Source organism: Balearica regulorum, chromosome 2, assembly GCF_011004875.1.
Source record: "Balearica regulorum gibbericeps isolate bBalReg1 chromosome 2, bBalReg1.pri, whole genome shotgun sequence".
In the NCBI taxonomy this organism is placed as follows: domain Eukaryota; kingdom Metazoa; phylum Chordata; class Aves; order Gruiformes; family Gruidae; genus Balearica; species Balearica regulorum.
This window is the reverse complement of record NC_046185.1, coordinates 147,322,012-147,348,238: the sequence shown is the minus strand read 5'-3', so window position 1 is coordinate 147,348,238 and position 26,227 is coordinate 147,322,012. Positions and strand designations below refer to the sequence as shown.

Below are 26,227 nucleotides of genomic sequence, written 5' to 3'. Positions count from 1 at the left end.
TTTTGAAGTTTAAACTATTTTGAATGGATGTTTATTTACTACCTCTGTCACCATTTAGAGATGAAGAAATATTTAATTATGAACCAAACTTAGTGCTTGCTGAGCTGAAAAAACCTGTTTTCAAGATTATCTGAAACTTGCATTTTTCTTTGAGACTGAAACTCCATGGCATTTTATATTGTAAAGATCATGGCATTCTGGGAGGTTTGGGTGCTTTCAGGCTTGCCAGTTTCTCAGCTGCTTGGGGGCTGAGGGGGGTGATGTGCCAGGAGGTCTGGGATCCAGATACCTGCATCTTTGGGTGATCCAATAACCTGGGAAACTCTTTGGACACCTGCATGACAGCTGTGAGGCAGCTGGTGCTGGAATCAACCATTAATTTCCAAGGATATCACAAAATTCTTGGGGAGCTGGCTGCTTTCCAAAAGGGCCAGAGTGGGAGACCTGGAAGCCTGTGCTTTGCCAGGAGATTTGCTAGTCAGTGGGGAGCAAAGAAGCCTTCAAATCAAGCAGACAGAGAACAGAGATGCCTGCAAATCTTGAAATGCACTTGGCAGCCATTGTAGCTATCTGGGCAGGTAGATGGCTACTATTTCCCTGATATCGCTAGCTCCCAGTGAGTTACCTGGTGGGCTACCAGTTGAAACAATATAATTTCAATCATCTTGAGAATCATCATTTGCCTCTCCTTCCAGAACTGGGAATGCAAAGGTAATAGGGAAAGGAAAGAAGTGAAGTTAAAGCATTTAAAAAATAAAGGATTGACTGAGCGTCTCCTTTCAACAGGATTTCTTACCCTTTTGTGAAACTAGTGTCATTTGGCATTCTTTAAGTGATAATAGCTGTTTATCACAGGAAAAAAGGAAACAGAAAACATCATAGTTTGAATGGATCTTGTTGCTGTTAAAGGCAGAGTGGGTTTCCTTGAAGACAATAAACCCCAAACATTTCGAGAGGGAAAAAATCAAGGACTGCTGGCCTGGTGCTGACTGCTAACTTGTCAGTCACTGAGTGTGATAGACTCGGGGTGATAAGAGGCATCTCAGCTGCAGCTAGAAACCTGGCACCCTGACCCTTGTCATTCCACCTTCACATCGAAAGACTATCTTTTCTTTAGCTTGTGCAGCCCATCCAGGAGTGCTGGGCATGTTACACTCGGCTATTGGGATGGCACAAGGGGTTCCCAATGTGTGCTGGGGGAAACCTCTGGTTGGGGATGTGTTTAAGTGTAGTGATTTGCACAGACTGAAGATGGAAGGCAGCCTTGGAGAGCTTTTCAAATGCAGTGTGGACATGCCCTAGGAGGTCTGACAAGCATACACAATGTTAGATTCATTGCTTTCAGCTGCCTGTTTGTTTCTGGGCTTGGAGCAGTACTGCCAGAGATGCAGCCTTGTCTGGCTAAGCCTGGCAGAGGGGAAAAAGAAGTAAGATAAAAAAGGAAGAAGGGAGAGACACGGGAAGAAAGAAATCCCAGCCTCAATACTGGTCTCAAAGCACAAGCAGTCTCTGAGACTTAACTAAAAGCAATGAAGGTGACAAAGTCACCCATAAGTGCCTGAGTTTTGCCAGGACATCTCTAGGGTGAGAGTGATTAAGATCCCATGGGTTATGTCAGAGTGGGGGCATTGGAGAGTTAGCTGCTGTAGTAAAACCTACTCCTTTCAGCCTGTTTGTTGCGCTGTTATCAAATCAGGTTCCCCAAAAGACCTAAGTTCATTTTATAATCACATCCACCAATTTCCTATACTAGGAAATAGAAATTTTCTAATTTCTAAATTTTCAGATTCTGGTTTATTTAATGTTGAGCATAATCCTAAGACAATCTCTGGGTTGATATTTTTTTTTCCTAGCTAAATTATGTTATTTTCTGAACTTTCACTCACTTTCTATAAGCAGTTCTGCATAATGGGCTGAATTTAATTGTTCCTCAGAGTACAGAATGTTTTATAACAGACCCCTGAAGGCTGTTTGCCTCTTTGGAAGAGAACAGGATGTTCTCACATCTTTAGATAAAAGTGGTAGTTAGATAAAAGTAGGAAAACAAAACTGAGATTGCAAATTTGCTTTCCTTGATAGCTGTTCTATGTGAAGGACGCTACAACAGGTACTTTTTCCTTGCAAGGAGGCAAGGAATAAGTATAGAATAAGTATAAACTGGTGGATGAAGTGGAAATATGCATCTGTCAGCTCACATCTGGCTGGGGAGCTGGGAATATGAGAGCTGGGCTTAAGTATTTCATATGCACAAGACTTACTGTTCTGTCTAAGCAGTACCTGCAAGTTAGACCATTGAGGAGGTGGGACATAAGTGAGTATTTGACTGTTTTTCAAAACCCCAACCTTTTTTTATACCCTGTTGTGCTCTCAGTACCTGCTAAACTCACTACTGACAGAGGAATAATTCACTAAAATGCATTTTAAAAATCCCTGCTTTGAGTCCTTTAAGCATTGTAATTCTCAATTATATAGCCCAGACTACACTCTGAAGTGATAATTAGGCATTAAATACTAACAGGATTATTATGGAGATTTCTCCTGACAGCCATTTAGCACCTAATTAGGTGTTAAGGCCATAAATTTAGGTTTCTCAGCAGCATTTAGGGCCCTAATAAATTTTTTTTAAAGTTTGAAATTACCAGCTTGTCTTCACAACTGTGCCACCACAGTCATGTAGTCAAGCTGCCTTAAAGGAGACAGCAGTAGTATGTCCTATACCATGATGTTCTAAGGATGAATGAGCATCCTTCTGGGTGAGCAAAAACTTCTCCGTTTTTTTCCAATTCTATGTTAGTTTAATAAAACATTTAATTTCTACCCCCAGTCTTTGCCCTTTTAAGGGAGACATATAAGCATGGCTCAGAGGAAAATCTATTCTCTGCCTTATGCCAGATATGGACTAACGACCATTTTTCTTTAATGGACCTTTTTTGAAATAAATTGTTTAAAGGATTAACTGCTGCTGAGCTGGTTGTAATAGTGTATTTTTCACTTTTTTTTTTTTTGAGTTAGTTTCAAGGCTTAGTGGAGAGATCTGTTGAAATAGTTGGAAAAAGTAAGATTCTCAAAGGCAGAGACCATTCCTTAGGGCCTTCTAACCTCTAGTTTTCAAGTTTGTGAATCTTTAAGGAATTTTCAGTAATGATAGAACCTTCCCAACTAGTTGCTTTGATTTAGTGCATAAACAATGATGCTTTTTTTCCCATCACCTTCTGTGAATCCTTGGAAGACATTAAAGAACCACCAAGAAACCACATACCTCTGGGTGAAAAATCACTCTTGGTCACAGCCTGCAGTGCAGCAGCATTACAAGACACGGCAGAGAACAATTATACAGAGCAAGATTCAAATACAGTTTGAAGTGGGCTTGTCAGGAAAGGTGGTGGTCTCCAGTGTTTAACCAGGAGTTGATTCCTCTGTAGTGTTTAATCTGCTGTACCAATGATAAAGGCAGATTTAAGACCAAAAGTGTATTTCTAGCATGGGAACAATAATAATGAGTTGCCCTGTAGTGTTTGGATTAGATGATCCCACATTTCCAACATGTCACAAATGGCCTGCTCTCTGTGTGTGTAGGAATCTCCATCTTTTCTGCAAATAATTTCATTAAAAACCCATATATGAGATGGATTAAAACTAATCCAGAGTTGGTTTCCTGGGCTGGGAAGCAGAACAAAGTTTGGTGTCTCTTAAAAGGTTCAGACAATAATATTAGGCATTAACTCAAACTTTGACTGTTTTTACCTTTTTTGCTCTTGAAATCATTGTACCAGAAAAAAATCAGCTAGATATGGTGACATATCAGAAATTACTGGTATGGAAATTGAATATTATCAGTGATGCTTGAACTGATCTTGACTTCTGTCAAGAGACAGGGTAAGGAAAATAAAGTACTCCTGGGAATTCTGAAATGAGCTAGCTTTGTTCTGCTGTTAACATATAAGGGGAGACTGTTCCCTTTGAGTTTGAAAATCCACTTTGAATTTCAGTAGGTGATAGCATTTTATTGGTTATGAGTGGAAATAAATTAAAAAAAATTGAAATCTTGGCTTACAGTGCACAGAGGTGTAGAGAGATTTGACTTAACTAGTGATAGGACTGCACGTTCTGTTTAGATCAATCTTTTATCTGGGCATGCAAAAATGAGTATTCATAAAAATTATTTTTGCAGACTTATTGAAATCTTGTCTTTTTTTTTCATTAGATAATAATATATTCCTAATTCTTAATTTGGGGTAAAATCCTAATGAAATGAAGGACATTCCGTGAGATGGCAGAGTTAATGACCTGGATGAAGACTTTATTTCTTTTCTGTAGCGAAGACACCGGAGAAGCAATTTGGGAATCACGCAAATAGGGAGCAGAAGCACAGCTAGCCATGGCTGGATGTAATGAGCTGTTATTAGTGAATATATGAAACAACAGCTGCAGGATTCCAAGAGGCAGCGAATGGCTTGAAATATGTTTGTATGAGGACTTTGGACAATATAGGTTCACAAAAGTAATTATTTTGATATTCAGAAAAAGGGGCTGTATTCACTGTATATTTGACATGGTGGAGGGTGTACTGTTTCTTTTCAACAGGTAACCTGTGATTTCTCTCTGTGCCTTGCTCCCTCTGTTCTTTATCCTGCTCTTTTCATTTTCTTTGTGCAAAGTGGAGAAGGAATCTATCTCTGTTTAGGCTCGAGACATTACAGCCTTGTTTTCTTTCCTTCAACAGAGAACGTACAGAGCTATGTATGACTACAGTGCTCAAGATGAAGATGAAGTTTCCTTCAGGGATGGTGATTATATCATCAATGTGCAACCAATTGATGATGGCTGGATGTATGGTACTGTTCAGAGAACTGGGAAAACAGGAATGCTTCCAGCAAATTACATTGAGTTTGTTAACTAATTTTTGTCTCTAGTCCTTTGAGCTTTATTATGATTTACTCAAAATCTAGCCTTTTAGAAAAAGTCAGAAGAATCTTTTAAGAGTACATGTTCATTACTTCATCACTGCTATAACAGTCTGCATTTTCACTCAGAATCCAATTTAGAGTCCTTTAAAGTAAAGATAAATAATCAACAAGAAGCTCGGAGCTTTGAAAACAGCATTGCTTATAATAGTGCTCCCTCAAAATGAAAAACATATATGGAAGCCTGGTGCTGCCAGTCCTACAAAAATTTCAGTCAATTAGGTGTAAAGGGGAAATACCTTTTCCCTACACCTCTAAGACATTGTTTCTTTGTATAATAACAACCATAAAAGTGATTCAGTTCTTATGGCACTCTGAAGTCACAGGAGGTTAACACACTGAGTTTGAACACAACTTCAAATTGTTAGGGAGGTGTTTAACGTTTGAGCAGTTAGCATCCTAATAAAAATTAAAATGTTGAGTAGATAATTCAGTCATTTGAAATAATGACAAGTAATATGCTAGTAAAAGAAAACAAACACAAACCCCCTACTGCCCAGCAGCCTTACAGTAAACAGGTCTATTCTGACAGCAAAAATTTCCTGACTCTTACATACCCACATTTATTCCTGGATTACCCATTTTCTCTTACTTCCAACAGTGACCTCTTCTATCAGCTTTGCTTGCATCCCAGTCCATCAGTTAGATCTATGCCTGGATTCATGGTTCTTCAGTATCTTTTACACAGAAAATTCCTTGCACAGACTATCTAGAGTATAAAACCTGTCAACTCTTCTGTTTCCTTCTAATAATACTTAGCATTTAAATAGAAACTTCCATTAGGGCAATGTACAACCAATACCTGTTAGTTCCTTTACCTTCACCTGCACTGCTGTAAATAAATAGCCTGTGTGAGGCCCCAGTGCTGTGCAGTCACACGAAGCCTGCAGTCACATCCCTCCTTCTCACCACAGGTAACTCGCTTAATGGCTGCTTTGCTGATGAGCTAATGTACCTACCCCTGCTGCAGAAATACTTGCACCTCCATTGAGGAATGGAGAAGAGCTCTGGTTATTGTAGTGCATTTCAGCTCAATGGCCTGTTGCTTCAGTTTCCTCCAAAAATTGTGGTGATCCAACAGTGGGTTGTATGCTTACCGAATGATTAACGATGGAGAAATATTATGTTTTCTTTTACTAATTTAATCTTATAACTGACACCGAAGAGAAAACTAACCAAACAAGTCCAACATACCCTATGCCATCATGCTTCAGTTTAGCCATCCCTAGAAAACAGTAAAAATATTTTGCTGACAACCCTTCGCATATGCTATTTGGTGTCCATTAACTTGTGATCAGAACTGAGAGATCCAGGTCTTGGTCTGTGAGACTGAGGAGAGAATCAAATAACCGGTGACGGACCTGTAAGACAGACTGTGTCACCAGGCTTGGGTCACAGGGAGGTTGCTTTTGCTTTGACTGGGTGCCAGGAGGGTGCTACCTTCCCTCCCAGGGAGAAACTCTGGGAGGAAGGACAAAAGAGTTAAAGATTCACTTGGGAACTCACTTATGTGGACACATACATATGTAAGGAAGAAAACGTTTTTGCTGACAGTATTATTTGTAGTGGTCAGCCATGTGTTAGAGAAGTTAATTTTGCAGTAGCTCTCAGAATGTTGAGCCTGTGCTGGCTTTCTTCCATTTCTGAAATTTTTAAAGTAGAATTAAATATAGAGTTTATAGACAACTTTGTATTTCTCATTTCACAAAGTAAGCTAGCCTGCAATATCTATTTAAAGAATAAAGAAGGAAGGCAGTATGGATTTGTTATGTCAACTGAAAGTTGTCAGTGCAAATATTTCCTAGTTGTATTTTTGCCTACAATTAGGAATTGGAAAGCTTATGCATTTTTTTTTAGGTGTTGCTAACAGGAGGCTGATCCCAGCTGCCAAACAGGGCGGAATGACCGCATTAAATAAAATAACTAAAAAGTGTCCACAACTGTGGAATTGCCTGTGCTTTCTTGTCAGCTGTCTGATTTCAAGGCTAAAGCTGACCAAGAGCATCTAACTTCAAAAAATGTGCTTTAAAACCAGGGATGCGATACTGTAAATATGCCATCTGTATGGGTCACAGTGCTGTCATTTAAAATTCTTGAAAGTTTAGCATATAGAGCTGCTGCTGCAACAGACCTTATGCATTACTGGTGACCTCCACGTTAAATTAGCAAGCTTTGCAAGTGAAATGGCTTTTTCAAAAGGCTGATGTGGTAAGCAGAGCTAGAAGCTCTGAAACAAGCAGTCTGCTTCTGTGTTGGTTTTCATCACCAGCCTTCAACAGCAAGGAGAGGAATCCCATCTTGCCAAGGCTGGCAAATATTCCTGATGATGCCTGAGGCAGAATTGGGTATCACTTGCTGCTGTGCTGCTCTATTAGCTGTGTGATGCTGACAACAATAAAAACAAGTTGTCAGTTTGTTAACCAGATATGAATAAAAAGAAATATAGGGAATCTATTGCATCAAGTTGCAATTTTAATGACTTATAAAAAAGAAAGTCTCCACCTATAAATGCACTAGCATTTTTCCTAAGTGAGGAGACGGCTTGCAGTGTTGAGCGCTGTATGTATAGTGAAAAGTAAATCAGAAAATGAGCATTTGATGACATTAGAGGACTATGTTATGCTAAACAATGGAAATGAAATTTCCTTTATGAATTTTGAATATTCATTAGCCTGGCAAAGCAGCTAAAGCAATTTGCGAAATAAAAAAGTTCAAGAAAACAAACCAGTATTGAATGGTATTTCTCTTGAGAATGGTATGTCAGTAGAATTATTAAGATCTGTTTTAAGTTACTCATTCATGTAGTCAGGTTTTTATGTTGTATATGCTTAGTAATTTGTGTTCAATGGAATGGTTCCTGCTTTTTGATATGAAACAAACTGTGTCATTATGCAGCTTTGTTCTAAGCAATGCTATCAAAGGCCCAAAATTATCAGAGTGCAATTATAAAAATGTTTCTAAGATCTAAAATTTGTAAGGTAGGGAAAGTAATTCAGCAGCTGAACTGTGCCAGCACAGGTTTTACAAGGCATATGTTGGAGCCTCTTACATGCAGTGGGATATAGGGGTGAACAGATGTTATATGCTGTCTTGCCACCTTTCAAGTATATATTCCTTTTTACCACAGCGTGTTCCCCTCACTGTACTTTCTTCCTGTGGACAATGTTTTTCTGGGGAAAGGAGAAGACTTTTAAGGAGCCAAATTTCCCACGATTCTGAAGGTCAGGTTGGAAGTCCACACATTCCCATTTTAAGCATTTTAGAAATAAAGAAGGTGCAATGTGCTGTGAGTCTTGCTAACACGAGTATAAATGTAGAAAACAACATAGAGCATATTCATACATATACACAAGAACAAATGGGTGCCTTGCTTTTCATTACTCTTTCTTGCCCGGCTAATCTTCATTTTCTAAACAAAGCTACTTACAGATACTGCAGTTGTAATTTTTCATTATGGAACATTAGCATTTAATCTTGATGAAACAGGGTTTTCTTGATTACATTTGACATACCATAAACCACTTCAGCAGATTGGGATTTGACAGAGAATCACCTCCCATGGATTATATTTTTGACAAATGTGTCCCTACCGAGTGTTCCTCGGGGATATGGAAGGTCTCCAATACTTGGAAAGGTAATAATTCTAGTTTTTATTGTACAGTGACTGCATGTCATCTTGTACAATGAAAAAGAAATGACAAATACAGAAGTCTTTGGCAGAAAGTGGTACAGGGTATAAAATGTTAGATTTTAATTATGTTGATTAATACTCCATTTAAATTACAGAATATGCTTTAGTTAGTAAATGTTTAAATAATATACTGAAACAGACAAAAGATGCTGTTGAAAGAAGATCTCCAAACTGATGTGCTGGCAAATGCAAAGTACTGGTGAGCTGTAGAAAAATAAACCATTTTGCAGCGCTTTAGTGATTTTCTCCAGCTTTATGCCATAGGAACCCCATCTCTCCTTTTGAAAGAAAACCTGAAAGCTATATTTCCTAAACTGCCTGCACTACAACAGTATATTCAAAGGAATTTCATATGCTTCTTGTGTCTGATAAGTAGAATTTGCATATTGTACTTAAGTTGTAATCCAGTTGTTGTTGACATTTGTTTAATTATTATTATTTTAGGGGGAAATAAGCTATACTGTAGCATTTCAATCATGTATTTAATATTACTATTAGAAATTGCTAGACCATTGGAAGACAGCAATTGACTGTATTGACATTGATTAGCATGATGTGGAAACTCTCTCAGCTGTTGGTTTTTGCAGTGTGATATAAAAAGCAAAAATGAACCGCTGTGCAGTTTGGCTTATGTTTGCTTTCAAGTGTGTAAAGTTTTAGTTATTTTGCGAAACTGTACTGTATTTGGGAGTATACAGTTATGAAGGTAACACTTGTTTTTCAAAAGACAGATATACTTACTCTTGGATCATATGATGTATCATCTTAATTTGGCTTTTGTTATGCAGAAAGTTAACACCAGCTATTAAAATATATTTTAGTAGAAATGCTTTAATTCCTGTTTCTTCCTCTACACTGTGAATATTTAAGCCTTGGTGGACTAGAGCAACATCATGCTGCCCAAAGTACTAACCTATGCAAACTAGTTCACATTTTAGTTGATGTCACAGTGGATGTAACATAACAATTTATTTTGCATAACATTAAACATTCAAATAAAATATTAAACCCAGCACTATGTATGTATTATATTCGTAAACAATACTCTGCAAAGCTACCATACCCCTTAATATAAGCTATCAAAGATGTATGTTGTTTTAACTAAGGATGCTTTGAGTTTTCAAACTTATGTGTCATATTTAGCACTATCATTCTTCAAGCTTGATCTCAGAAAATAGTTTCCTAAACCACCATTTGATTTCAGAAGCACCCTCTCCTCAGGGGGCTAATTTGCTATTTCAGTCTGTATTCGTAACCCTTCAATAGAACAGTGAGTTATGTTCCATGTCCATTGCTTGGTTTAAATTAAGCAAAGGTAGTAAGTGAAGGAGGTCCACTGATTCGACTGATACCAGTTTGCTTTGGTTAGGCATGCTCTCAGTGCAACACTAGTGAGAACAAATTGGATTACTGGCCTCTTTAAGACAATTTTATTTACAAATGTGGCTCTTGTGTTATCTTTATTCACTTACACAAGTTTATTTTTACAACGTTGTAAAAAAGTTTAAGTTAAAATAAAATCCAGAAGTATTTTGGCACTGCTCTGCCTGTAGTTGAAGAAGATTATTATGCTTAGGGCTATGTTTTATTTATTTGTTAAAAGTGTACAGTCCAATGTACCACATTAGAATCTTTTAATTTTTATCAAGTGTTAGTTTGAAGAAGGCTGTTAACAATGAATGAGGACAAATGGCAGCTACAAATGGAGCTGTTTAGTTCATTCTAGGTAAGTGATGTACAGTTGCTACCACACTAATCTTCTCCTTAAGAAATACATGTTAGCATTTCCTATGAAGTTTAATTAGTTTCAGAGCTTTGATTCTGTGTTCTGTGGTGCTTTTATATATTGAAATGCTGCCAGTAAAGCAAAATTCAGTCTTTATATATACTGTAGCAAACAGCAGTTTTCAATAAGAAAAAAGATTTAAGAGCTGCCAAAATGGACCTCAAGCACTCGGAATCTGTTTTATTTGTAAATCCCTCCATAATCTGCTAGAGCAACTGGAGTACTTGATTTTCTATTTCTATACTAAATATATATTTCAGATGAAGGTTCTCCTCCTGAGAGCCACTGATGTGAAGTCGGTAGGAGTTGCGTGTTTGCCATCGGAAGGACTATGTCTCTACTCAATTGCAGTGTCAAATCTAACAAATGGATGAAATGAAGAAGACTTTCCTGTCTTTACTGACCCCATAGAGTGCCATTATCAAAGGATCTATGTACTGGCACTTTAAAGTCCTGTGGAGTCCCTCCACGCTGTATATTGTACAGGTTGAGAGTTTCTAGCTATCACTGCTTTTAGGAGGCCCTCATTTCTGCTCTGTCAGAGAACTGACCTTTTGATTTTCTCCATTGTGTTAATTAGCAAGAGTAAGCTAATTTTACATAGTTCTCTGTGCTGAGTTACCCAATGCATTGGTTGTGACAAGTACTGCCTGCCTTCCCTCCTCCCACTCAAACCACCAAGCCCAACCATGTTTCCAATCCTGTCCTGCAGTGTACCTCTCTCTTCTTTCCATGAAGCTACCTGCGGGACACACTGAAATGGTATCATCAAATGATACAGATTTGTTTTTTTCTTCCAAATGATTCCTCTTATCATCATTCTTTCGGTGATCTAGTTTATTGTACAACCTCAAAACCAGCAATATTAGCATGAGGAAAGAGGTAGCATGATATGAATGGGAAGGCATAGCCAAAGTGAAAAGCCACAGATTTCTTAGGTTTTGCTGCAGAGATTTAGTCCAAGTCAACCATATGTCTGAGAGTGCTGGTTGAACAACTAATCTGTAAAGCTGAGCAGTACTGTGTAGATGTGCTTGGCCTGTCTCTGTGCTTAATGTCTGTGCTGTAGCATTAGAAGTGACCATGGAGTAGTCCAGCTTTTGAGAAATTAGTCTGAATCCCAATGGCAGGCCATTCATAAGGGTAAATTTATCTTTCCTGAAGATGAGACTTCAGATAGTGCAGAGGGAATGAATTGTCAGTTTAAACTGCATGTTCTCATGCCCTGTGGGAAGGAAATCCCTTGTGTACAGTCAGAAGATTGAGCCCCATGGCAATAAGTAAGTCTGAACTGTGTAAGGACCAGGATGAGATCATGTGCCGCAGGGCTCACCTGCTGCACAAATTTGATACTGCATGATATGCTAGGTGCTTGGCACGAGTTTAACAATGACAGCGGAAACTGGAGATTCATATTTATGCACTATGTCCTAAACAGAGTCTAAGCAGTCTTTGATTTTATGTATTTTAACTTTGGTTCCTTTCCCACCTGCCTGCTGTTGATAAAATCTACATATGGAGAGGCCTGTTCTCATGCAGATGACTACTGGCTTGTGGCTTTGACCGCTTGGGTCTGCAAAGAGAGATCTCCAGGCATTACCATCTGGCTCTTAAAATATTGCTTGGCATATAAATATCCATTTTCAATGATTTCACAAACAGCTGGCAGCTTTTGTAATTGTTCTTTTATCCAAGCCATTATTTTTCTGTGGTTTTCCTCCTCCTCCTCCTCCATCTTTCCTCTCTTGACATGCTTACAGCCTCTGGGACTGTGTTGCTTTGGATAGCAGCTTTTCCAGGACCCAAAGGAGATGTTTTTAGGAGGCTTCTCAAGGCACTAAGAAGAATTTAAATTGCTTGAAAAGTGCCAGTGTTATCTCCCCATTAAGCTCTCCCCCAGCAGCTGTACACGGGCTTCACTGTACATCTTGGCCTTTTGCCTCCTCTTCTTTAGCCAGGCTGTGACATCTCTGTTACTGAACCCAATGGCCTCAGGGCCTCTCCAGCCAGGCCTTCAGACCAGTCTCTGGCCTAGATAGTTCCTGCATTCAGGATTGGAACTGTAGTGTGGCTCACCTACTTGTTCTCCTGTCAAGACCTTTGAGCAGAACTCAAAGAATATCGACATGTGTCCATTTACCCCAAGGGGTGTTACATTTCTGTTGGCTCAGCTGTGAATAATTCTCTGTGAAATGTCCTCTTGACTCTGCTTTCACTGTCCCTCCTTGCCTCTGGGTGCTTCTGGCTGCTTCTGAGCTAGCTGCTGATTTCAGAAAAGAGGGAGATCACATTTTTCACTGTCTCACCAATATCCAAATCAGTTCTTGTTCATTCTCTTCCTCAGAGGGTTAGCATTTTCATTATGTTATCCCTGATTCTGGGCTGAACTCTTGACTCAGGAGTCTTTCTCTCTCCATCAGTGTTAGTGAAGGTCCCATGCCATATAGCTGTAGTGTTTTGCTCACTGTGGAAGTTGTGTTGATAGGCACTATCCTGCTTACTGGAACCCTTCAATTCCTAGCACTGCTAGTTATGAATTCACCAGATATAGGATCTCTGTGAGACACAATTATCTGTACCAAAATCCAGCCTTTCTATAAATAAATATGTCATTATAAAAGAAACACTTTTTCCTGACATATTTCCCCTGACTCAAGATGACATTGACATCTTCCAATTTCATAGCTTGTACTGACCTTAGGAAGCATACATCTGAAATGAGTTAGATGAATTAGGCTCTAAGGGACTGTTCAGACAGACCTTGATGACTGCAGCTATTATACAGTGTGGATATCTCAAGTTAGATGGGATAAATGACATATCAGGTCTTGCTGGCAAGTGGTTCAACTGAGAACTGAGTTCATATATTTATTTGAGTGACCCAACTATTCAAGAGACTGTCATTTTAATTTCTACTCCAGCAGTTGAAAAGTAATGCAAGAATTAGATGACAAATATTTATAATCAGCTAATTAGCTGTGCAGCTTAAACAATTCCTCCATCAACATGGAAATGGAGAAAGTGAATTGGATGGTTTTGGCAAACTGCGTGCAAGGTGGAGCAAACAAGCAGGCTGAGTGTCAGGCATGGCATTTGGATTGACGTTCAGTGTGCTTGCACTTTCAACCTTTATCTTTCCTCACAGCATGACTTAGCGTGCTGTTAGACAAATTAATCTTTAATGGAAGAAAAGATTCAAGGGCAGGGGTGAGGTCTTGAAAGACAACATTTTACAGTTATACTTTCAAATCTTGAAGTTACCAAGGTCCTGTTACTTAAATGAACTGTTACTTTGGACCTCTGCATTTTCTGTTGGCCCTCTAAACCCACTGTACTTTCAATGTTGCATTCCTTGTTGCAGTTACCTTTATGAGAACGGAAAAAGACCAGAAATGTTGGAGTACTTCAAATAACTTTCTCTTCATACAATTTTTCATTGCTATACTAAATAACATCTGTGAAATATCCTCCATTCTGAGGCCCTTTATTCCACCCTCAAGCAACATATCAAAACAAGTAACATATTCCCTGTCCAAATGCCACCACGGCCACGATGCTCTGTTTCACAACTGTGATGATTGTTGTGAAAGAGAGGACCTCTCCTCCAAGAGAGGACAACAGCTACAATGTCAATGTTACATCAATCACCTAATAAAGACTCCAGTGAGGGCTTTCTCAGCTCATCACTCCTTTGAAAAAAGTAGCTATCATTGCAGTACCAGTGCTCTGTGAGAGCAATAAAGTTGTAACTTTGCAACTTGGTTTATTTTCCAGATGTTATCAAGTAAACACAGCTGCAGCTGCTGTGGGACAGATTGATTTTAGCTGTTGTTTTGACTAGTTGCTGCTTACGTTTTTGTTGGTGTTTTACTGCTTTCTTTTTCTACTTTCAATGATATGATGACCAAGCCAGAAGACTACATTAGACCTGCTCATCGGAGGGCCTTCTGCCAGTCTACAGATATATGCTTTCTTGTTTTAAGCCTTTCTTCTTTTTTCCCAGCACTGCCAAACTGGTTCTCAGAGATAAGGATATGTGCAGGAATGTGCTCACCTTCACAGAAGGTGGCCAGAACTGTGATCTGTGCTAGTACCGAATGACTCAAAACAAAGGCACGTTCACCGGTCACAATCAAACTAATTTGTCCACTAAGTTGAACACACGAGCCATGAAGCACACACAGTCCTATGCCTCTAAAAAATGTTCGTTCTCTAAATGCCGCTGATCTAGTGACTATATTTTTGGGTTACATGAATCCTGTCTGAGAAACACACTTTTTTTTTTTTTTGGTAAAATAACAACAGGCTTTTCATGTCTTATTGCAACATGCTTTAACCCTGATGACCTTAAGGAACCTACGACTGGACCAGAACTTCACAGCTCAATAAGGTAGGTGGAACAAGCCTATCTAGTCTGTGCATTAGTTTATTTTAAAAAGCTTTTTCTTATTTGATTTCAGTAGAAATATGCAGTGAAGGGTTCTGTACGGGACTGAAAATTTTTATCTGGCTTCAAAAAGCAATGTTGGGAAACCATGGAGTAACTGGAACTTGTTTCTTAGTCCAGACTAAGTTTTTTTCAGTCTGCCCTATTTCTTGTCTGTATCATGCTGTGTGTTCAGCTGAGGCAAAAACAAGGTTGAAGGGGCAGATTTTATAACATATTTAGGTTCAGAACCAAGAAGAGGAGAGACAAGTGGGATTTTCAAATTGCATCTGAAATCATCAGCATTGGTTACAGAGTGATGTTGGAAATTTCACTCAACATTTTAACACTCCAGTGTGCTTTAAGAAATCAATCTTCATCCTTTAAGGACTTAACTATAAATAGCGAAATGTTCACAGAATTAAGGATCATAAAAAATTTGTTTACCTTTAAACCAAGTATCTAACAACTAGGTTAGACCTCTGTTGACTCTTTTTCCATCTCTTTAGTCTAAGGAATGTTTAATTAGGTTATATGAAATGGGACATCATCAGTGAAATGGATGTCAGTTCTGAATTCTCCATGATTCGTCAGTTAGGATATTACTCTTGGACAAGATACTCAAAACCCGTTTGATGGTGAGAAGAACAAACAAATCCTGGATGAGGATCAAGTTACTGGATTAAAAGAGAGCTAAATATCTCTCCTAGTCATGCTCTGAAAGACTCGCTCTCCTTAATTTTTTTGTAATAGGGCTGAGATACACCCTCATCAAAGTGTTCAGGGCTGTGAAACTTGAGTAGGGATGGATGGGTACCTGTGACATCCCAGGTGAGGCAAGATCATCCCAGCTTCAGCTTGGAGATATTTGAGACCTGGTTTTGACCTCAGCATTTCCTACCTGCTGTCAAGAAACTGTGAAGGGGTGATATGTATCACATAGCTCTGACTTGGTGTGTCCTGTGTGGCTGGACATGTCATGGGTCATTTTTAAATCGTGTTGTGTGGAATGGGTGGGAGAACACTCATGTTGACCTTCAACAGACAGGAAATCCTCAAGCAGAAATGGGCCACCTGGGAAAAGTGAGGTCCAAATCCCAATTTTATGGCCCAGCTTTGTTAAGGGTGTGAATGCTCCTCACAAAGCTCCAAGGAAGTGAAAGATTTTGTCCCTGATGATCTGGTGGTGTCTCGCCTCTGCCAGCAGCAGCTCCCAAACACAGACCTTCTTGGGGCAAGTCGCTTGAGTGGGTGGCCTTGTGGGCACCTCTCTCAAAACCTGCAGTTCCTCAAGCTCAGCTGTGCCATTCAGCATTGGCTCAGTACCAGAAGATTTCTGAGCCTTCCTTTTCTTCTTTAAAAATGCTTTTCTGTAAGTTGCTTTTTCTACTTTGTTGCATATTTTTATCTCAGGCAGCAGAGCAGCAGCTGTGGCAGGAGGGTTGCAGGGATGTGTTATCTGGAGATGGGAGCACAGCTATGGAGGCGGTGGAGCCGTGTGCTGGGTAGGGATACAGACCTGGGGGAGGCAGGAGGAGCTGCACCCTGGGACTCACCTGGGAACTGAGCCCTACCACTTGCTCCTGCTTGTGGAGGGCAGGAAAGGGTGGTGGATGCTCAAGTGGGTATGTGAGCACTTGTGACGAATATTTTTCACAGTCTCCAGGCCAGCTACAAAACCTGGAGGAACAGAAGGAGCATTCCTAGAGTAAAATTTAATTTTTTGCTTCAAATCAAATTACCCTTGAAAACACTCGATGCCTCCTTTGGCCTACCATTTTCCAAGCATGGTAGGATTAACCATGAAAAACAGCCTTCATAGTTTCTTATTTTCTTTCTTGTTGAAGTGCAGAGCAAACTTCCTCTTGTTTCTTCTTTTATTTGGGCAGTTTCCTGCTGTGATGGGAGCAAAGGTCTCTTCACCTGGTGCAGTGAAGACATTCAGAAACTGCCACTGGACACAGTCATTTGCTGTAATCCTCCTGATACACACGCATACCACCGATAGCTATGTACCTATTCACATTTTTCTAAATCTCTCTGCAGTTTTAGAAAAAAACCCCACAGAAGTCCATGATATGAGATTGAAACATACAATAATATCACTTTTCCCCTTTTCTATTGGACTGTGAAAAGGAAGCTGAGGAGCAAAATACCTGCATGGGAGCTTTTAAAACAGCCTTACAGGACTGGGTGAACCATAGTTCAATACTCCCCTTAGCAATAAAAAAGGCAGTCATGTAAAACTGGCACAAGGGGGCAGATGTGCACCATTAAAAAAGTCGTCATAGGTTCAAATTGAAATCGTGTTTGTGAATGATCAGAATTAGCAGCAAGATGTAGTCTGGTAACTGTCTTGTTATGTGCATAACTGGCTATGTTAATTGTGTTTTGAGTAAGATTGTACTGTATACTTAATTAGAACGAAAACTCACATTTCTGCATAAAATCAAAAGAGTTTAGCAATACAAATTGATTATGAAATTTGATTTCCAGTGCAGATCAATAGCAAAGAAAACTAGGGAATAAAAATATGTTTCATTAATAGTTTTTACTGGATCAGATGAGATGAGCCATTCAACTATTGTAATTCAACACTTCTTAAAATATAAACATAGTGGCACTGTATTGTTGTGGTACTTAATGTTGTCCTAGTAGTTAAAAATGTGTACGTGCTCCCTGAAGAGTGATAATTATTTAGAAACCTGTGGTGGTGTCTTAGGAGTTTGTAGAGTTAAATGTGTGTACAAAATGCTGTATATGACTGCAAGAAGAAAGCTGGTGCAGGAGGCATGGCCAAGGAAAAGCTGCAGTAAGAGATGCCACAGCAGCAGAAGTTTCATTATGCTATTAAGACAAATTAATCTGCTGTAGATACAACTACTCATGCAGTGACAGGATTTTGCTCCCTAAACCTCTCCTTGCTGTGTCATACACTGCATCTTCATTACCTGATCTGTTCCACATTTCATCCAATGCAAATTAATATTTTTGATACTTTTTTTTTAAAATTAAAAGATGAAATGCAAGTACTAGAGATAAAAGCAGTAATTTTATTTCATGTGATTCCATTAAAAATGAACTTTTATTGCTGTCTGGACTTGGACTTAACATAGCACTTTCTTGCTTCAGCAGTGCCAACTTCAAAATCATCTCCTATTTAGATGCATCTGAAATTTTTCAATATGCAAGACACTGAGGTTAAGCTTTGCAAGAACAGGGGTATTTAATGAGGACTTCACTATTTATAAGCTATTTACACATACGTATACAGAGTGAGTCTACAATTCAGTGTTCATTTGGGAGACTTTTTATTTCTGTGGAAGGAAAAGACACTTAAGACTGTTTGCAATCTCACTGTTTTATTGTTATAATACCATTGTGCCAGCAGATGATTAAAACTTGCCTTGGAGCAGTGGGGGGCTCTGTTCAGCTGGAGGCAATGCAGAGGTGAGTAGATGATGCTTCCCTGCTGTCTTTCGTGTTTCCAAGCAAATTTCTCAGCCTCACTTGGATTGTTCCAGGTCAAAAATGAGGATGTTCCTTTCAAAACCGTTGATATCTGACTGTCAGAGTCATCCCTGAATGACATTCCTTAAATATCTGATTTCTTCATTTCACCCACTGACCTGTATTACTGACATGATAAAGCAGTTCCTTTGCCTTTTCTTTATATAGATACTTTCTACATGAGCATAGCTTTAATCTCTCTTCCAGTTTTCCAAATATTTGCTTAAAAAATTTCTTCATATGCCAGTTGCAAATAATTTCAGTTCTTCTTTGAATTTCCTCCATTTTCTCTTTGTTTCTCTCATTGCCTAAAATGAGTGCAAGAATTAAGAAAGTTTCAGCAGAAGCACAGAAAGGACAACTTCTACCTTGTTCTAAGAAGTGAAGCCAGTTATGTAGGGCCTAGTTGAGGTCCATGATTGCAATGGGGAGAAGACCGTGGGCAGCCTCCCCTCCATCAGACACTGCTGAGACTTGGCTTCTGCTCCCCTTGGGTCTCTATAGGATATCTGCTGTTCTTACAGCTCCACTTGTTTCCCCATATTTATTAGTTCTACAAAATTACATCTCCTTTACTGCTTTCTTCCACCTTGGGTGCATGTGCTTGGGTCCTCTGTGGCTCTTCCCTACACTTGGGTATCCTAACAAAGGAAAAGAATGATAATAATAAGAGTAATAACAATAATAATAAAACAAGTGATGCACAAATGCAATTGCTCACCACATGCAGAAAAAACCCCAACCCGATGCCCAGTCTGTTTCTGAGCAGCAATTCCGCCTCCTGGCTAGCTTCCCCAGTTCTATCCGGAGCATGACGTTAGTGGTAGGGAATATCCCTTTGGCCAGTCTGGGTCAGCTGTCCTGGCTGTCCTCTCCCAGCTTCTTGTGCCCCTGGCAGGGTGTGAGAAGCTGAAAAGTCCTTGACGTAGTGTAGACACTACAACTACCTAGCAACAACTAAAACCACCAGTGTGTTATCAACTTTATTCTCATAATAAATCCAAAACACAGCACTATACTGGCTACTAGAAAGAAAATTAGCTCTATCTCAGCCAAAAACAGGACAATGTGGCTGTGTGGCTTCACCTTTCTGAGTAGAACCAAAGACTGGCTCTGGCACCTGAGAATGGTCCTGTGGGAAGCTGTGTGCTGAAGACCTCCTTCTACCTTTCTCTGCGGCACCACACAGGCTCCTGTCCTTTATTTGAGAGTGTAATCAAGTGGCTGCTAAATGGTTAGTTGCCATGATTGCCGTTATCCAAGTGTAGATGCTATGGTTACTTTTAAGGAATCTCCACAGCCTTGGATTTTCAAACATAATTTCTTGTGGTTCATTAAATTCCTTAGTTATGTCAATAGCTCCTTAGTCTGAATATCACTGGGATATATTTTTTTAACATTTTTCTAAGCATTCTCTTTTCCAGTCATAACAATTATTTATTTCTACATAATTTTACTAGTAAGAGTTCCAAAGCTGCTTTCAGCTTGTATTTTTGTCATGTTTTTTTTCTCTACAGGCAACAATTTACCTAATCAATTCTGACTATAGAATTGCTGGATTCCTCCACTGTGTTTTGTGAAGGTAATAAAGAACAAAGCAGAAGATGTAAGAGCTTGAGTTTAATTCCAGATTTTAATTTTGTTTATAGCTAGGTCATTGCCAAGGTGTTATAGAGACACTTTGATTAAAATAAAAAAATACATTACTGAAAGCCAGAAGACTGGGTACTAAAATAAAGCTATTTAGCATGTCATAATCTTTTAAATTCCAGTAACCTGCTGTGTAAACCTGGGCTAAAAGCGGTTTCTTTGCAATGTGATCCAGTCCCATAGGAAATGTACTAACATTATAAGTAATTTTAAAATTTGTACATATTTATACAATGTGATCAAGACCATTTCCAACTACTTTGATGAAGATTTAATTTATGGTCTGTGGAGAGGAAGTGTCTGTCATTGAAATAATTTCCCTGCTTCATCTTTCAACTTTTGTTTTCCTTCCTCAACTTTTAGTTGTTGGTATTTATTAGCCTACATTTGACAAGATTGTGGATACTGCTAGAGAGCTAGTTTTAGCCAATCCATTCTTGTAGGTTGATCATCTTTGCCTTGGCATATTGTACAAGTTGTTTCTGACCTCAGACCTCTGAAAACATGGAAAATAGTATTTCTTAAGTTTTAGTGGAAGAATTGTGATATTACTGTATTTACTGAGTGTTTGTAAAGCACGAAATTATGTTCAGCTAATGACTGTTTAGTGCTGAAGTTCAGCACATCTCACAGCTGGACATTAGTTAATGGACACAAGCTAGTCTAAAAGTAATAGCTGTTTATCCTCTCAAGAAAAAAACAAGTTTTGTCCCAGAAAGCCTGGGTGAAGCTTTTAAACCAGACAGCTTTACAGACATGTTGTCATTCCTCAAATTAAGAATATTTCTCCACTGCCTGGTTGCTATGAATGGTGTCTCAGTAAAGGACCAACTTCTGTGGCTGGTTTGTTCAAGGGTCCTGACACAGAGTGCTGTAGAGCAATACTCTGCCATGCATAAAATCAAGTCATTAAAATTGTGCACATACTCTTAAAGTACATTCTAGAGCAAGAGGAGTACTATTCCCTGTGTCCTGACCCAATTTGTGTTTGCATCTTTATTCTCTGTTTTCATAATTCTAATTATTTTCTATTTTCATAATAATTTATTGGTTTCAGTGGAGAGGACACTGATTTTGTTGGTATACAATTTTGGTATATTAGGTAGGGTCCAGGCTGCTGCACTGACCACCTTTTTCTGGTACAGAGTTGGGCTCTTGGGATCTTTATTACACTGGAATTGCTGCTGCTTCCCAAGATGGCTTATTGGCACATTTTGTAAGCAACAAGTAATTCATAGAGAATTTTTTATGACTTGTGCTTAAATAGTTCTCTCTGATGGTGCTATGTCTTAGAAATCATGCTATGAGAAGCTTATATATGCAATGACTAGAAAACAAGTCTGGATGAAACGATACTGTATTTTCCAGTGAAAATTGGACATTTGTTTCCTGAAGATTTTAGTGACTATTTCTCCTGTTTTTATATCTGTACTATGAAAAACTCTTTGTGAGTGAGCAGACAGATGATCTGCTCAGTCAGCCCCAGCTTTAAACTCTGTGAGAAGTGACAGGCGGAAGAAAGGAGAGAAAACAGGACAACAGAACATGTACCTGTCTTACACAGTTGAGAAGTGCTTGTGATTTTTTTTTTCCTTTTTTTTTTGCTATCTTCAAACATCACCTGTCAAATAATTTGGAGGAATTCATTCTGTAACCTTTGTTGACTCTGTGTGGCAGAATTCAATGAGGATGTGACAGGTGTTTTGAAGTTGCACCACAAAGCTAGCGGTTCATCTCTTGCTTCCCTGGCTGAAAACATCATCACTGCCAAACAACTATCAGAGGTGGTAAATAGTTTTCAGGCCCGGAACTGAAAAGAATATTATGGCCTGTAGATATCTCTTCCAGTTCTTGATTCCAAATATTCAGTGCTTCATTTTGGTTATGGTGTGAATTTGTTGTGAAATGAATCATACATTTACATCTCTACATTCTGACTGAGATCTTACTAGTAGCACTATACATCAGATGTTAAATACAATATATAAAAAAAGAACCCATTGTGTATATTGAGGTTCATGAATCCTTAATTTCTGTCCTACATATAACAAAGAAGGTGATCTATGCTGTCCAAAATGAAATCTAAAGTAATGCCAAAAAGTAAAAGGCAATGCCAAAATATGTTTGGATACCTAAGACCAGGAGTGTCTCACTATGTCTTAGAAGTGTCTTATGTCAACTATCCCTTGGAAAAAATACTGAAAACTGGGAGAAGAATCACAGTTTATTAATAGCTTATTGGTGACTGAGTAGCTTTTCTTGGCAGTACATGTCATGGGTGCAAAACAAATTCCTCAGTGACTGATGTCTTTTAGCTCTCATTTAGAATTATCAAGTGGTTATTACATGATTGTTGGTAGAACATGATGGAGTGAAGTTGACCCTTTTACTTTCCTTAGGTTCTTGCTCATTCCAAGAGTTTGTATACAAGTTGGGCAAGTTGCTAACTTTTGTATAAACTTGGAGAGGATGGCTCTTGATATTTTCACTTTTAAACAGATATTGTAATAAAGATGCTGCTTTAGTTGTTTTCTAGAAGCTTTTTTTCCAATATATACATGTATATATATACCTACCTCTCACAGTTAGATAAATGAAAACCTAACTGGACTTTGCTGTTTAGAATTTACTTTTGGTTGTGTAAGACAAAGTGGAAAGCAGAGATAACTGCAGTTCTGTGGGTTATTTTACCTGACATGATCTATGTCAGTGAGAAAAAGAACCAGCCCTGCCAGACGGGCCATACGTTCCACCCCGTAACCTACTCACTATTACGCCAGCAGAAGTGTCTGTACATCCACACAGTGAACCAAATCCAGCAACTGAGCATGACTACAGCTAACCCACAAACAAAGGAAGTTCGTGTTAACCTTGATCAATTCCCCATCCCAGGTCCTGGCATGGCTGATGAATGCAAGCCGCTACTCAGTAGCAGAGGTCAGCCAGGAAAGAGCAAAAAACCTGTCAGATCTTATTAGTAGAAGATAAATTTCTGGGTAGAAAATCTTTCTTCAGTGACATTATAAGTATTGTTTTCACTGCTGTTTCCCAGAGCGTAAGGACACCTTTCTTTTTTAGAAAAATAAAGAATCTAGTTAGATTTGTGTAGATTTTTTTTTGTTTGTTTTTGTAAAAGGTTTTTCCCCATCTCTTAGGGTATTTACAATAAAGAGCAATGAAGTTTCAGTCTTGGTAAAGAACTGTAATAGAAACAGGAATAGTGAAAGCTAAACATCCTACCTTGCTAATACCAGTTTAATTTCGTCAGATGGAGCCATACAGGAAGCCCTGGTGTGGTGTTTCACTGGATATTATCATGTTGTTGTCGCGGTACATTTGTCCAATGTAGATGAGGTTTGAGACAAAGCATAGCTGCTGAATCACATAGCCTGATATCAGTAAGAATTTTAAAGTCAAATTTTGTGTGAAAGTAAGTAGAAACATAACCATTAGAATTTAAATTATTCTGACAATGTTTTGAGCTTATTCCCACTCTATAAACCAAGCAGCCTGCTGTTTGAAGGAAGTTTGCTAGATTCTTAAGCTAAATACGGGATGTTTTGCTATGCAGCTTGGGTAAATGTATTTGAGGTTTGTTGAGGTAGCTAGCCTGGATCCTGCCATCTGTGAAGCCATGATGTGCAAAGTAAAACCTGATCAAGGAGCTAGGTGAGAGCTTCAGTGTTTTGCTGTGCTGCTCTATGCTACCGTAGCTGTCAATACTGAATTAGGTACATCAAGGCTATCTTGGACTTGTTTACCTGAACTGCAGGGACTCCAGCAGACGTGCCCATTGTGTACTTCCAGCAACCATGAGAGAAACCGTAATGCAAAGTACTTCTTAGAAGATAAACAACAATTCAGGTTCTGATGTCAGCAAAACTTAATGAGATTCATGGGGGTTAGGGAAAGCATTGCAATTTGAGATGACAGTGTGCTAGCCAAAGTAGAGACTGTGGGCGGGAAGTTGTGCTTGGCTCTTTCCCTTGATTATACCCAAGGGGAAGAATAGAAACAAAGATCTAATAAGCCCCAAAAGCAAGGTAGTCTGGGGCTTGATTTTATTTGAGCTGTATCAATGCCAAATACTTGCAAATGAAATTCAGACACTATAGAGCTCACTGAGGAACATTGATTTCTGCCTTTGATTTTCTGGGCAAAGATTTTGTCCTGTGTGCTTAGAAAAGGAAGCCTGAAGGTTTTGTTGGGGGAAAAAAGAAAGTTTTTAAAAAAAAGTCCACATTGCTTTGCTTTCTTAAAAGGGAGAAACTTCCTGGGCTACCTGGAAAATCAGTGCCCTTTCACTTGACAAGCTTCAGCTATATCTTGAGCAAACTTGTCAGGCTGTTACAACAAACAGATGTATGTTTTATTAAGATCTGTCATTACATATTTATCTATTCTGTATGTGTGGCCTTGCAATAGAAAAATGTTCTACACCAACAAAATATGCATCTTGTTTTATATAATCCCTATGTTATTAATAGGATAACATTAGCAATATCTTTAAAAATAAGTACTGCATCATTTCATGTTAGTGTCCATTGTTTTCAAGGTCTATATTTGGAAACAAACATGTAATCCTCTTCTGCTTGGGCCAGCAGAGATGAGAACACAATAAAATTATAAATGTTGGATTGCATGTGTCCTAGTTTCCCGTGAGACCCCAAATAATGCAAATTATAGAGTCAGGTCTGGTTATAGGTATTGACAAACAGGTAGGGAGTTTGTTCTCTCTCTCTGATGACAATTCTGTCGCTTCCTTGTTCCTAACCTGTGAGCATAAACTCATTAGCAATAATAGAGTCGTTACCATCAGTATTTTATTTTCCTCCACGGGAATCTAAATATATTTTCTTCATCAAAGAAAAGATCATGAATGAGAGTGAGTACTTTATAAAACAAGACATTATAAAAGGAAAGGAAACCGTGTTTGAATGCCTAAGCTTTCTGCAGGCAAGCCCAATTAGCAATAAAGGAGCTTTGACTTTATGGGAAAACTATGATGGTAACTCTATTAGAATGAAAAAAGACAGACTATTTTCAGTCTTTATCCCTTTAAAAATCTTATGGCCATTTGCATTTTTTTTACTATTGAATTTCTAACCTATTCATCAAGAGACAGACACTTTACACATTAAATTATGCTTTTGTGTGTGTATGTTCAATAGGTCTTTTCACTCCTGTAAATCCACTATTAGTCCTATTACAATGTTTGCTTACGTCTTTTCTGTGTCAGGAAGCTTCTTTCTATTCATGTCTGCATGAAGTAACAACATTTCCTAATTTCATACAGTTCTAGTGCATCAGAGCAACCCACTGAGCAGTTGTTCAGCTGGTGAATTAGTTGTATGAATTCGTTGGTCCTTCGCCCATTGTACATGCTCGGGCACTTGGTGTGGGAGAAGTCCCAACTTTCCCATCACAGCAACCCTGTTAGGTGCTCCCCTCCCCCTCCTGCTCAGCAAAGAGGCACATACCTAAGATGTCTTTGGTGATGATGAAGTCTCCCTGTCTTAATTTTAAACCTGACATACCCATCATAGTGGTGTAATTCAGACTTTGTCTATCACACACCCTGTGTCCTGGGATACAGGAGGGCAAAACTTTTAAAAAGCTTTGGGTTCTTCTTCCTCTCCCCTCCACTATCTCAGCAGGTAAGTAAGTGCCATGTACTCATGAATCATTTATGTATGATTTTTTTAAATTTTTTTTTCAGTTAAGCTATGGCCGAAAGAACTTGGAAATGCATACATTTAAATATATTTAAAGAATTTTAAAATTAACATAACATATAAAAAGTCCCTTGAGAGAGACCGAGTGAGGTTCTCTCTCTGAGAGAGACTGCAGTTTAATAAAGGCACCAGGACTCCATAATAGATTTTATGTCTGAAATGTAAAGTTTCAAACTTACTGTGTATCCCCAGAACGACCATATATCATCATTAAAACTGGGCAGATGATAGTGAGAAATTATTTGTAAACATGACCTAATTGGATGCACACTACTGAGTCGTTCTTTTCTCGTAAAGATTTGGTGAGAAGCAGGCAGCAAAATGAGACTGAATGAGCTTCGAAGCCTTAATTCTGTCAGCCAGGCTTTTTCAAATGGAGAAAAAAGGATGAACAGCCTATGCCTTTGCAAACTCAAAACATGTTGTCGTAATTCCTTCAATTCATCACTCTGATATTCACTTTCT

At 38.7% G+C, this 26,227-nt stretch overlaps 1 protein-coding gene across 11 annotated transcripts in view; it reads left to right on the top strand.

Annotated features, from left to right (window-relative positions):
- Window positions 1–9,667, top strand: part of NEBL (nebulette) — a 270,611-nt gene extending 260,944 nt beyond the window's left edge. For all 11 annotated transcript variants that reach the window (XM_075746339.1, XM_075746338.1, XM_075746329.1 and 8 more), the window contains one exon: window positions 4,724–9,667. In XM_075746339.1, the coding sequence (XP_075602454.1) occupies window positions 4,724–4,900 (177 nt within the window). In that variant the 3' untranslated portion in view covers window positions 4,901–9,667. The remainder of the gene's footprint in view (window positions 1–4,723) is intronic.
- Window positions 9,668–26,227: the final 16,560 nt, after the last annotated feature.